The sequence below is a fragment of the Sander vitreus genome, chromosome 18, assembly GCF_031162955.1.
Source record: "Sander vitreus isolate 19-12246 chromosome 18, sanVit1, whole genome shotgun sequence".
Taxonomy (NCBI): domain Eukaryota; kingdom Metazoa; phylum Chordata; class Actinopteri; order Perciformes; family Percidae; genus Sander; species Sander vitreus.
The window spans coordinates 2339884-2353027 of record NC_135872.1 but is presented as its reverse complement, the minus strand read 5'-3'; the positions used below and the strand labels follow the sequence as shown (position 1 = coordinate 2353027).

General features: G+C 41.9%; 1 protein-coding gene across 1 annotated transcript in view; it reads left to right on the top strand.

Annotated features, from left to right (window-relative positions):
• Positions 1-12079, top strand: part of mei4 (meiosis-specific, MEI4 homolog (S. cerevisiae)) — a 58454-nt gene extending 46375 nt beyond the window's left edge. The window contains exon 5 of the mRNA XM_078274683.1: positions 11834-12079. Coding sequence (XP_078130809.1) covers positions 11834-12079 — 246 coding nt within the window. The remainder of the gene's footprint in view (positions 1-11833) is intronic.
• The last annotated feature ends 1065 nt before the right edge of the window (positions 12080-13144 follow it).

Below are 13144 nucleotides of genomic sequence, written 5' to 3'. Positions count from 1 at the left end.
CGCACTCAACGCGGGTCCCGTGAAATATGACAGCTACAGTTTATCGGAAAACAGCGTTGAGCACACTGACTTTGATGAATTTACTGTTTATCAGACCCCAGATGAGACAAGAAGCTAACGTTAGCAAACGCTGTGGTCCCTCTGCCTCTGACGCTGTATTCCTCCGACACGCTGTATTAACGTTACTGTTTAAAACGCTTTCTAGGTTAGTGGGGGTGCATACCGTTCAAAACCAACATGAAAAACGTAGTAATCTTCCCTCTTCGTTTAGTTTTGTTGCTAAACTGTGTGTAAAATGAGCGGTGTCGTTAAATCACCTGTTTCAGGTAACGGCACTCTAGGGTACCGTCCATTTGCTGGATTGTTCCGAGCTAACCACCGGTAGCTAACGTTAACAGATAAGCCCGTTGACAGCAACGGCAGTGTTCACATTTATGCACAATGACACATAAAGCAAACTTGCTAAAAAAGGAACTACACGCTGTTTTCAGGTAACGTTACTGTTGATGTTCAAACCTGTGTGTGTGTTTTGAGAAATATCTTTATACTGCAAGGCTATATTTATTTGATTTTTATTTGTGATTTATATATTATTATCTTGCCATTACCTGTTTTCCCTGTTTTCATACAGAAGTTTAGTTTGCTAAATATATCACATTTTTTTAGTTGGATATTGGATGTGAAAAGAAGGAAATGGTTCTTCCATAACGTTGCACTTTAGATGTGTATAAATGACTATATAAATGACTCCTGGTTTCCCACACCAGGAGTCATTTATATAGTTCTATTTTGGATGGAAAAAATGGTTTTGGATAGAGGTGTGAATCTTCACTGATCTCCCAATTCAATGATGATTATAATGTCTTCGATTTGATATCTCCATGCATCACGATGCGTCAGATACATTAAAGCCATATAGGATATTTAATTCATAGCTTTTCAAGCAAAAAAACAAAAAAAACCTTCTGCAGTGCTCTGATACTAAATAAACTGGATACATAAAACTACAGCACTGAGCACATGGCACTTCCTGAATGTGCAAAACATACCAGAATATGTAAACAGAAAGGTTGTTGGGCATACATTATATTGTAAACAGAAAGGTTGTTGGGCATACATTATATGTAAACAGAAAGGTTGTTGGGCATACATTATATTGTAAACAGAAATAAATCGATTATGGCCCGGCCTATTATCGATGCATCGGTTATTTGATTAATTTCAACACCTCTAGTTTCGGAACATCTCGAGTGGGTTCAACAGGGTAAAAATATCAAATAAATTAACACCTCCACCTGGGGGAAAAAGGTATTGAAGTTTGAAGTAACGTCATCAGAGTTACTAACAGCTGTGATGCAGTTCGTCGCAGAAGGTTGAGAGCTAATTAGCAGCTTTCATTAGGCGTTAAAAGAGTTCTAGCAATTAGCTCTTTGATATTTTTCATTCGGCACAAAGCTACTCCTAGAGCGTGAGAGATCAAATCATTTGTTCCCAAACTGCAGGAGTGTCAGTCCCTCAAAAAGGTGACCAAGAAGTTGTTTATTATGTTTGCAAAAGCATGACAAAAACTGTAGACTGTGTGTGTGTAAAGGGTGTTAATTAGATGAATGATAATAAAGGCCCACAAAACACATTTTCTCAATCAATTTCAAACCGCTTCGGTTAGTTTACATTAAACATTTCTGTATTTGTTTTCTGTCCTTTCTTTCCTCACTGGTTTGAAGTCAGTTGGGCTCAGTTGGAGAAATGAGATGCCATTTATTTGCGTGCATCTTTGCATGATTTTCTTTTTATATTTAGTGTTGAGCATTGATTAAAGGACCCTGACAAAGAAAGACTTTAATTGCCATGACTGCTTTACTGGAATTGTTGTGAAGGACTATGGTTAACTGCTCCTCAGATCTCTGCAGGGTAAATCCAGACAGCTAGCTAGACTATCTGTCCAATCTGAGCTTTCTGTTGCACGACTAAAACTACTTTTGAACGTCCACACGTTCCACCAAAACAAGTTCCTTCCTGAGACTATTTTGCGCAAAGCCTAGCGCCACCCATGGGTGTTTGGTGTTTTAAGCCCCCAACGTCGCCTTCCAGGCAACGCAGCAATGGTTATGTTTAGGGTTAAGGTTAGGGTTAGCGGCCTGGAAGGCAACGTTGGAGGCTTAAACACCATCGAGCCCGCCCATGACGATTGTGATTGGTTTAAAGAAATGCCAATAAACCAGAGCACGTTTTTCTCCCATCCCAGAACGCTGTGTGAAGTTGCCAGACCCTCCTCCACAGCGCTGTGGAGGAAGGTCGTACAAAACAACATATTTCAAGACATCACAATGTACACTTTTCTAAAGAAAATAATCATAGAATAATCAAATGAAAATAATCCTTAGTTGCAGCCCTGTTTTTTTTATTACTTTAAAGTTAAAACCTTTTTCACGAAGTGAACCCCTCGTATCCCCCTCCTAATGTGTCTTCATTCTTGTATTTTCTCCCCTTGGAGAAACCGTCAGCCTCACTTCTCAGTCTGACACTCCCTCCATCAGTTTGCCGGCTTGCCGGTGACCCAGTCAGAACAGTAACGAGCTGCAGGTCTAATCAAACGGACGATTAAATCCCATTCAGGGTGCAGCTTTATAATCTCAAGGCAGCTGATGTTATCTGGGTCATGGTGCTTCAGGCTCCCTTGCTGCATACACATCCAGGAGTTCAGTTCCTCACCATAGTTCAGCTCCTCATACACCTCCAGTGCAAAAAGGCTTTTTACATTTCTAAATCCAACCAGGGGTTAATTACAGGGGCAGGTGTGGATGCTTTGGTTTTTTTAAACATCCCTACAAGGAGCCCCCAAACTATGAAATGTCCATCTGATTATTATTTCTGCACCGTCTCGATGCTGATTCATTTCTCATTTCTTCCTTCGAACCACAGTAACTAGAGTTTGAGTATATGTAGAGCATGGGTGTCAAACTCAACTTCACTAAGGGCCACATGGGAAAATAAGCATCACATCAAGGGCCACACATATGTTTATTAACTTTTATTTAAGAGAAAAGTAAAATATATTTGACTGTATTATTTCATGTCTTATAAAGTCTTCTCACTTACAGTTTGGTCAACATAAAGCCCTGAAAAAGTCGGCAAAAAACTTCCTTAGCCATCATAGAGAAAGGCGCCTTTAAAGGTCGAACAAAGCGACAGAAACATCGCGGGTCTTGAGTTTGACACGTGATGTAGAGCGATGGTAGAATCTCACAATGACCCATCTGACCCTGTTTGTTGTTCCATACGAGATGCTGTCACATGTCAGGGCTTTTCACCCTCATTTCATTCATTCCGACACTTTCATTGAACTTAATTTCAACATATGTTCACGTATTACCTTTATTAATTCACACGTGTACAACAAGTTCTCTGATTACAGGTTATCCTGAGGGGAACATGAATGTCTGAACCAAATTTCATGGCAATCCGTCCAATTGTTGTTGAGATGTTACGCAAAAACAAACAAAAATGTGAACGTCATGGTGGTGCCAGAGGAAAACTGGGAGGATTACCAGAATCAGTATGATTCATCCTCTGGGAACCGATGACCAAATTCAAATTGAATCCTCAGAACCGCAGCTGTGATCAAACTGCGCCATGCAAACACAGAACTTTATCTCTGGGAAGCCAATTAACACCTTTTGATGGTGCGTGCCTCTGTGTTAGAGGTGCAACCCCCTGCAGATATTCAAAACTTTCTACAAAATCCCGCTGACAAGCTTCAAAGCCATAACTCATCTTCATGCTCGCCTAGAAAGCCTATTACGAAATAACCCTTCCCTCGACCTCAGCCTCAGCCAAACCCTCGCGTCCAACCTTTGGCTTTGGCTAGCTCAGCGGGAGAAGTTCATTTTGACTTTGCGGTTTGGCCTGGAAGTGAAAAGCTCTCCTGTAACTGGCGTGGAGAGCGATGGTAGTTTATCAGGATTATTAAAAGGCTGCAGCAAATCCTGCCAGTGTCAGCTTGCAGCCGGCGGATCCCAGAGGAGCTCTAACGAGCCAACCGACAGCTCAATCAGTCTGTCCGGCTGTTTTCACCCTCTCACTTAGAAAGCGACTCTGGTTACATGCAGATGGGCCCTCCGTCACTTCATCTAACGTTCTTATCGCCAAATGTTTCTGTCCTTTTTCATTGAGTTCCATTTGTCTTCTGTTCTGTTGTTCTTTGGCTATAGCCACTATAGGAATTTAAACATAGGTAGCCATTGGAGAAGCACTGGCACTGCAAGTTATTATTGGAAGTTATACACTACAACTAAATGTACATATTGAAACTCAAGACTCACATAGTAAGACATAGATAGACAGTTTGAGGCAGGGTACTTGAATCTTAATACTTAATACTTTTATTTCGATTTGATTCAGTTTAGTAACTGTTTTCATCAACAGTGGCTCAGTTAAAAAGTATACATAGCAGAGCACATATCTCAATAAATCTGATAGATAGGACAAAATGAATATAAAATACTCAAACATATGGAGATTTACAGTACTTTGTGCTTGTTGAATAAGTCAGCGGATAATGGAATGCAAGGTCGGGCAATTTCATCACTTTGCTCCAGGCTGAAATATCTCAAAACTATTGGATGAATTGCCAAAAATGTATCTGGCACCAGCAGCAGGTCAAAACCTTTACATAAATATCTGAACATATATTAAATTAAATTGCACAAAACAAGACAGCCATGGTTCTAAATAAAGATGATGGACATGGTAAACATTATACTGGCTAAACATCAGCATGTTAGCATTGTTTTTATGATGCATTTTAACACTCACCAGCTCAAGTACTGCCTCACAGACACATTAGCATGGCTGTAGACTCTTCCACCACCTCAACTGGCTGTCTGTGGATTACTGTTGTCCTATATCCACGACGCTCCACTTCCGGGATTGCTACATGCCGCCGGAAATTCCGCCGGATGTCCTTTTCGTCCGGATGTCCGTCCCCTTCCGCTTTCTTTGTGTTGGCGTTCTAACCTCTGGTGGATTTCTGAGGACAATGGTTAACTGCCCCTCAGATCTCTGCAGGGTAAATCCAGACAGCTAGCTAGACTATCTGTCCAATCTGAGTTTTCTGTTGCACGACTAAAACTGCTTTTGAACGTCCACATGTTCCACCAAAACAAGTTCCTTCCAGAGGCTATTTTCAGAGGCACCATGGCTCCGTCTGGCACTTAGCACCACCCATGACGATTGTGATTGGTTTAAAGAAATGCCAGTAAACCAGAGCACGTTTTTCTCCCATCCCAGAATGCTGTGTGCTTTAATGTGCTAACCTGACGAGCCAGATGGTTCTGGGTAACAAACCATCTGAGAAGCAGCCATTGGAAACTGTTTGGAAAAGGGCAGGCACTAAAATACCTGGCAGCTGATTTGGTGAACCATCTGTATTTTATGTTCGCCATTGTCGTTTTGAATGAGCAGTCGCGGCCATCACACGCCCGTATCTGCCAGTAGCTCCCCCGCCGGACGCTGATTGGTTCGGTCCGCTCCTGTTCAGACACAAATGCATTCAATTGAAGCCTGTTGAGATGGATTTTTGTGTGATATGTGATCCCACGATTCACGCGGGATATCGCGAGAATCCAGCTGCCTTCAATGAAATAATGTTCTGTTCTGTTTCCAAGAGAAAGTTCAAAACCTAATTTCATTTAGGCAAATTTCTTGGGCAGTGTCTTGAATTTAATGTTTGAGACTTTGTAGTTGAAATTAAAAGATTTGTTGAAAGTTACTGCACCTGATTGAAAGAAATGACATTCAGATGTTGTTTTGGTACTAGTATTGTTGATACCGTGTCAGAGGGCTGTTGAATCAATAGTCAGCTGTTGCCTGGGCTCGTTTTTATGCTCAATGTGAGGCAGTCAGACTTTTAAAAGCAGGTTGCATTTGAGGAGGCCAGCAGGTCCGCTGTGTTGTGTTATAAGAAGCGACCTTTTCTGCCAGCCCCAGCAGTTGTTCTGTTTGTATATTATATTATATTCTTCTCTGAAGCTCAAGCACGGCTCCCTGTAGATTTTCAATCCAGTTATCGATTTTTGCAGTCCATCGAGTGCCACTCCATGGCTTTATAAATGTTACTGGCGTGTGGGCGTTTGACAGGTTGGAGATGAAAGTAAGAATATCTCGGGCTCCCTCTTACCAACCTAACTGACGTAAACCACCTCCATTTACTGAGTGCTGTTATATACGTAGTTGTCAAATGATACTGATGGTATAGTGTTGTTTAGAGGCGTCATGATTGGCTGCCAGATGGATCCGGATAAAAGTAAATAATGGTGGTTGTTTGTGCTGATTTCTGCAGCGTTGCACCAGATCAGAAGTATAATTTAAAAAATACAATGCCTGATTACAGTGTAAGAGCCAATTAGTGCCCTTGGTATAAATAGGAACCAATCTTTGGTTCCTCAGGTGCAACCCGGAAGCACAGACAGTTTTTGACCACACCAACACCACAACACCCACAGGCATACATACAAGCAGTGATTTGTCTGGAAACCCAACTAAATAAATGGAACCAAAGGTTTTAACTGCAAATATGACTTGGACTTTCATTGATCAAAAAGGTAAAAAGTGCGTCAATGACTCTACCCGTGGAACAGCACCTCAGGGGCTTAAAACTTGGGCTTAGCCTCTACATACAGTGTTGTCCTGAGGTTTGCAGAAGACTGAGGTGCACGTATTTGACTGGGGATTTAGGGGTCCTCCCTCATGAAAATGTGACTTTTTCAATATAAAAATTGTAATTTCACATCATTCTGGATCGTTATTATTTCCATATCTGTGTCTAAAGCATTGGAAAAGCTAGAGCAGATAATAAATAACACTCAAAAGTTGCTAAAGAAGTCCACTTGGGTCGAACTACGATCATTAGGTCTTTTAGTTACATTAGTTTGGCTTAGGTGCAGCTCAAAACAGCTCGGGTGCTGCACCTAAAGGCAGGGAAAACCCTGGATTAGATAGGCGGTTTGTTGTCTCAGAGTGAGTCGGACCAAATCAGTTTGATGTGCAGAAGCAAACCATTTTTGGCAATTTCTTAGACTGTATAAAGGTGTTGAAAACCTTTTGTAGGACAGTGTATTTCCTGGGACCAGAAGCACAGTGTTTACAGGCAGTTATGTTCCCTGTTCTGTGCCCCCTCATATTTTTTTTAACATGTCCTTTATGTTTTGCTGTGAATGACCGTGTTTTTCCAGCTCAGTGGTTTTTAAATGATGGCCGTCCTTGGATAAACAAACTTCTCATGCATTTAAAAAATGGCAGGGGCACCTTGCTGCCGATAGTTTTGATAAACTTCCCAACGTTTGGATGTCCTGGTTGTCCACCAGTCTAAAGCCCTATTCACACGGGATTAGTATCATCTAGGGACTTCGTGTGATTTAGAAATTACCCCCCCACATCTGCGTTTCATGTGGCGTATTCACACGGGATAAGCGAAGCCTGCTTTTACTTGAATTTACTGACATATATGTACCCGAGAGTTGGCTACCTGGATGCCGCAGAGGACGGCCAGGATGAGGCCGCTGCACCGCACTCGGGTCGGGGTTCTGTATCTTTTTGGGCCAGGCCCGGTAGAGGTTATAGAGGTGCATACCCTATCACTCCCACCGCAGCGGCACCCACACAGCATCACCATCAGCCCTCGGACGAAGCCGCAGGTAGCACGTCAACTCGGGGACGGAGGGTCTCCGGTCTGACAGTGGTCCAGACTGGGTTGGCCATGAAAGGCGGCGTCCGCAACCCCCCGTCAGCCCATCCCAGTCTTCGCAAGAGGGATAAAAAAGCGCACAGGAAACAAAAACCTTAAAAAAAAAAAACAGACATGTCAATAACAGGACCTCGATGTTCAGCAAAATATGGTAGGTCATTTGCGGGGGAAAAATTACAGACATGGCCAAATCGCACAGGATTAAGATCACAGACAACCTCCTTAATTATCTCAAATGACCAGAGGTCACCAGGTAACACTAATCATGTGTGAATAGGCCTTTAAGACTCCCTAATCACTATTCATATTATCACAGATATATTGGTAACACTGTGTCGGCTGAGTGACCTGTAAGTAACGTAACACCAGTAACAATAAAAATCTAGACAGTCTAGAATCGACTCAGCCTATGTTGTTGAGTACTTGCATTATCCCAAATCTTTCCAACAATGTTCAAACTCCAAGAAATCGACATTTGGCCGCCTGTCGTTGGTGTCATATCCCCTGTCTGCCATAAGCTGTCATAAATCTGTTTTAGGCTACGTTTTTACGATACACTTTAAGATCTTTGTGGTTTTTAACTATATATTTGAACCGGATAAAGGTTTTTAGTCATCGTAAGTCATTTTCTTAAGTTCCTAAGTAGCAGCCCGGCTCGCAGCCCCTTCGCCAAACAGCCCAACAGCGTCGGAAAACAGATTTTTAAAGAGAAGCTGCTTTATTCGGTGGTTTTACCGGTTTGAGTCAGCGGGTCTGTTTGTTTTGGAGAGGAGAAGACCTCTGCGGATGAAAAACCTCCTGAACGATGAACACTGAAGGAATCCTAACCCTCGGGGCGCTGACTGCAATGAAGACTACAACTCCTATGATCCAACTGCGTCGTTTGTTTTGATTGAATGACCCCTAGCAGCAGAAAATACATTTTTGTGCATTTAAGGAATCTGTATAAAAAAGTAGAGATGGTCTGATACCATTTTTTGCTTCCCGATTCCGATACCTGAACTTGCGTATCGGCCGATACTGAGTACTGATCTGATACCAGTGTGTCATATATGTTATTATGTTTTAACAGCTGTATACTACTATCCCGGTATGGATGTGATATTATTTCTATCTTTGTTGTCTAGCCTGGCTCAGGTTAAACTCTTTGTGAAACACAAACGGAAACAATGAACGCCCCAGAACTTTATTTTATTATCCAGTTTGACAGCGAGTCATAACGGAAAAAGAACATAAATAAACTACTTTAAAGTAGATTTTCTTCTGGGCTAAATTATGTCTCATTGGATCGGTTCATTAACCCCAGTACTCGCCGATACCAGCATTTTTGTATCGCTATGGGAACATCTCTATCAAAAATGTCATAAAATGTAATCATTCATAAAATGTCAGAAACTAATTTAAAAAATGTTCCCCAAACCCCAAGGCCACATCTTCAAATGACTTGTATTGTCTGTGACCAGCAGTCTAAAAACCAAAAGATCATTAATTAGTATAATATAAAATGGAGGAAAGCATGAAAAATCCTCACTGTTTAGAAGGTAACGGCAGCAACAAGAGGAGAAATGTTTTCTCCTCATGTTGCTGATGAGACCTGCTGAGAAACCTTCCAGTATGTGCTCAGCTTCAGTTGTTTGTCTGGTTCAAAACATGAAAATCTGCATATTAATTAATGTTAAAGCCTGCAAACAGGTTATGCACTGCTTAGCCAGCTAAACCGAAACCATGTTTGAAATAATTCATGACATTCTCAATGTAGGAAATCCTTTAATTCCCACTCTTGCGGCTTCATTTCATGTCATATTTTTGTCAGTTTGTTCATATTGAATGGATCACCCAGCGCTACTGGTAGAGCACAATAAATCATTTAAATGTGCGGAGACTCTGTGCATGGACAGAGCTCAGATAATCATCTTTTAAACGATGATTTGCAGAGCCATGTCACGCTGCCGTCTCCTCACCTCTCAGTCACTCAGATGAAATATGTCCTTTCCATCTTGTTGACAGTTGCTGCAGCAGGCGGTGTGAATATCTGCGGCCGCTGTGTCAAGCTGCCTGACACCATCTCTTAACACTGTAGCTTCCCAAATGCTTCACCACATATGCATACATACTATATATACATAAAGTACAGACCTGTATTCACAATTCAAACACACATTTAACACATAGGGCCCTATCTTGCACCAAGTGTCTTTGCTAGTTTAAGAACGACCCAGTTGTCAGTTTCCCGTCCAGCACCCACGTCGTTTAAATAGAAAATGCACCTGCACCCATCTGAGCACCCATTGGCGTGCTGGTCTTACAGGGAGGTGTGTTCAGGTGCATTCTGGGCGTGCTGGTCTTACAGGGAGGTGTGTTCAGGTGCATTCTGGGCGTGCTGGTCTTACAGGGAGGTGTGTTCAGGTGCATTCTGGGAGTATTGCTATCTTGAGGCAGCGGGAAGTGATTGCGCCATTGACCAACAAAAACCTGGTCTAAAGTCAATAACGCAGCATTTCATTGTTATTTTAACAGAGCATTAGTAAAATGCTCCTAGGCTCGTGCACAGCGCGTGCACACTATGCTTGTTACACACACAGGGACGCACAGCAGCACACACACATGCAGAAGATTACAAATACAAATATTACGGTGTAATCCTCCATCATAACAGCAATGCTCCAAGGTCCAAACGCGCCTGGCTTTTAAAGGGAATGGGAGATGATCTCTGATTGGTTGATTGCATGTTACGCCCAAAACACACCTCTGATTAATGACGACACTAAGGTCAACCCTTTAGAACCATGCGCCCGGCGCACGGACCCTTTTTATCAGCCGTCAAACTAGCAAAAGTGGATTTGGACACGCCCTAAACACACCTGCACCAGGCGCTTCACGCCGTGCGATTAGATCCTTAAAATAGGACCCATAATGTGAGCCTATTACACATGCTGAAGATTAGTTTATATCAGTGAAAACATGGCAGTAAAAGATGATTTATCATCTATAACTCACGTTTTAATGATTGTATATTCAGTATGTCGCTACGGTTCTTAATTTCGAGGTCCTATTCCTTACAGACGTGCCTTTATATCAATTTACTGATATTCAAAGATGAATGACGCACAAGATATTTAATCTTATGGCAAGCTAATAAATATTAGGCATATCTTTCCAGTGTTACTAAATCATAAAGCGTTGCCCCCAGGGAGTGAGCTGGCTTTGAAGACAATTTGACGTTCGGCCACGTTGAAAGTGGCCAAACAGTGGAATCACATCTTCTGTGTCCGTCGCGTCAGTGAATACATTTAGTTTCATTTATTATGATGTTTGGATGGTAAGACGTAAAGAAAATGGAGTTCTGTGTGCAAAGTGCTAAGTGACCCAATTCTGATGGGGTCGTGTGTGTGTGTGTGTGTGTGTGTGTGTGTGTGTGTGTGTGTGTGTGTGTGTGTGTGTGTGTGTGTGTTTCTGTGGGGTTAAGAGGTGTTGTTGTCACATTCTGTCAGCTCTTTGAAAGCGTAAGCCATCTGGTGGTTGTTTTTCTCCGTGGCATCTCTCGCTCTCACACACACACACACACACACACAAAGGTGCACACACGGAAACTTTCACATGCAACAATATCTGCTGCACACACATTTACAAAGACGCAGTGAGATACAGGCTGGAGGAAATGCACTAGCTTCTCTGTTGAATAATTCACATTTGGTTTGGAGTGTTTTGTGTGTTGTACGCCTTGAACTTTGTGTTGCTGACTAACAATCACATTAAATATCTCAGTGTCTAAGTATCTAAGTGTTGGCACCATGTTGCAACATCCTCTATCAGTCCATCATCCTTCAAGGATTCCTCCACTCTTGGTTTATTTGTGTAGTGATTCAGATTTTCTGCAGGTTTCTCTCTCGTGGATTACATCGATCAGAAACAGATACGCAGTCACGTACGCGGGAGCTTGTTGTTTCCATGATCCTGTTTAAATCGATCTAAAATAAAAAATAAAAACAGCTAGATCATTCTTTCTGCAGCAGAAAGCTAAGGCTTCTTGTTTTCACGTTACGTGACGTCCCGGATAGGTTGATGTTGATGTTTCTTCTTGTTTTTCAGGGCCAGCAGAGCTCGGTGCTGAACCAGTTTCCCGTGGACCAGTATCATAACTCGTGCTACCTGTTCTGGATCCTGGAGGAGCTCCTGCAGAAATCGAAGGTACCGTGCACGGTGGAGGTGGGGTCGGATCAGACGGGCTTCATGAAGCACTTGGAACAGCGCGTCTTTCAGTTGACGGACGAGTTCCCGTTGTTTTTCATCTGCATGTGGAGGTTAGGAGGTCTCTTCACCCCCTCGGACAGATAAGATCCCCCGAGAGCAGGGCTCAGGTGGGCTGCATCCAGAGGGTTGCTTTCCTCTTCTCCATATGACCGAACAGTTTGAAACAACAGACTTAACGCTGCTGACCTGCGTCTAGAGAAACCGGCACGTTATTCTGTACAACAGCTCAGATACTGAGCAGTTAGCGGACATCATACTTATTATCCACCTAAACTTCATGTGAAGCCAAGAAATGTCAGGCTGACACTGAAAACTGACACCCTAAAGGTGGATATCAAGGTTTTTTTCCCTGTGCTTTCAAAGGATTATTGTCGACGTAGAGGTAGTCGTTAAATAACATAACATATATAATAATATGTACTTCATGAGGATTTTTTTTTTACAGACTTTGTGCCACCAAATAAATGTGGGGAACTGTTTGCACTTTGGGCCCATTTTGTTTTCATTTGGTCCAGTGGTGTAAGATGCATAACTGCACAACTGAGTAGGAATCATTATATTTTCTAATGGTTGTGCTGTGTGTTGTAATGTATCTGTAATTGAGTAATAATAAGAAATGTTTAATTGCCAACAAAAAGGTTTAAACAAAGTTGTATCCCCTTCAATGTGGTAAGGATTTGTTTGACATTGAATTGCAGTTTTTTAATTGAGTAAGAACACCGAAAACAATCACTGCAAGCCACAAGATGACTAATGATTCTCACTAAGTGTACTAATACTAATCCTCTTTGAATGGCTTTCTGTAATGGATCAGTGCTTATAGAGGCCTCATGTAAAGGACTTACGTGCTTCTCTTGGCATTATTATTCCACCTATTGATGGTTGTTTTATATTTCCTGCATGGGTTCAGTGCGGCTCTTTGAAATACTACAGAAGTATCGCTGAAATAATCTGGATCATTTCCAGCCTGAGTGTTACAGAACATCCCAACTTTACAGAACTGTGATTAAAGAATTCAGATTTCCGAGTCATTTAGAAGATAGTATTTGTACGCCATGTAGTATTTTATGTGATGCAGTAAAGCTTATCTTTCATTTTGAAATTTGTTTTGATATTAGTAAGTACACAAGTAGATAGAAAAATGAAGCA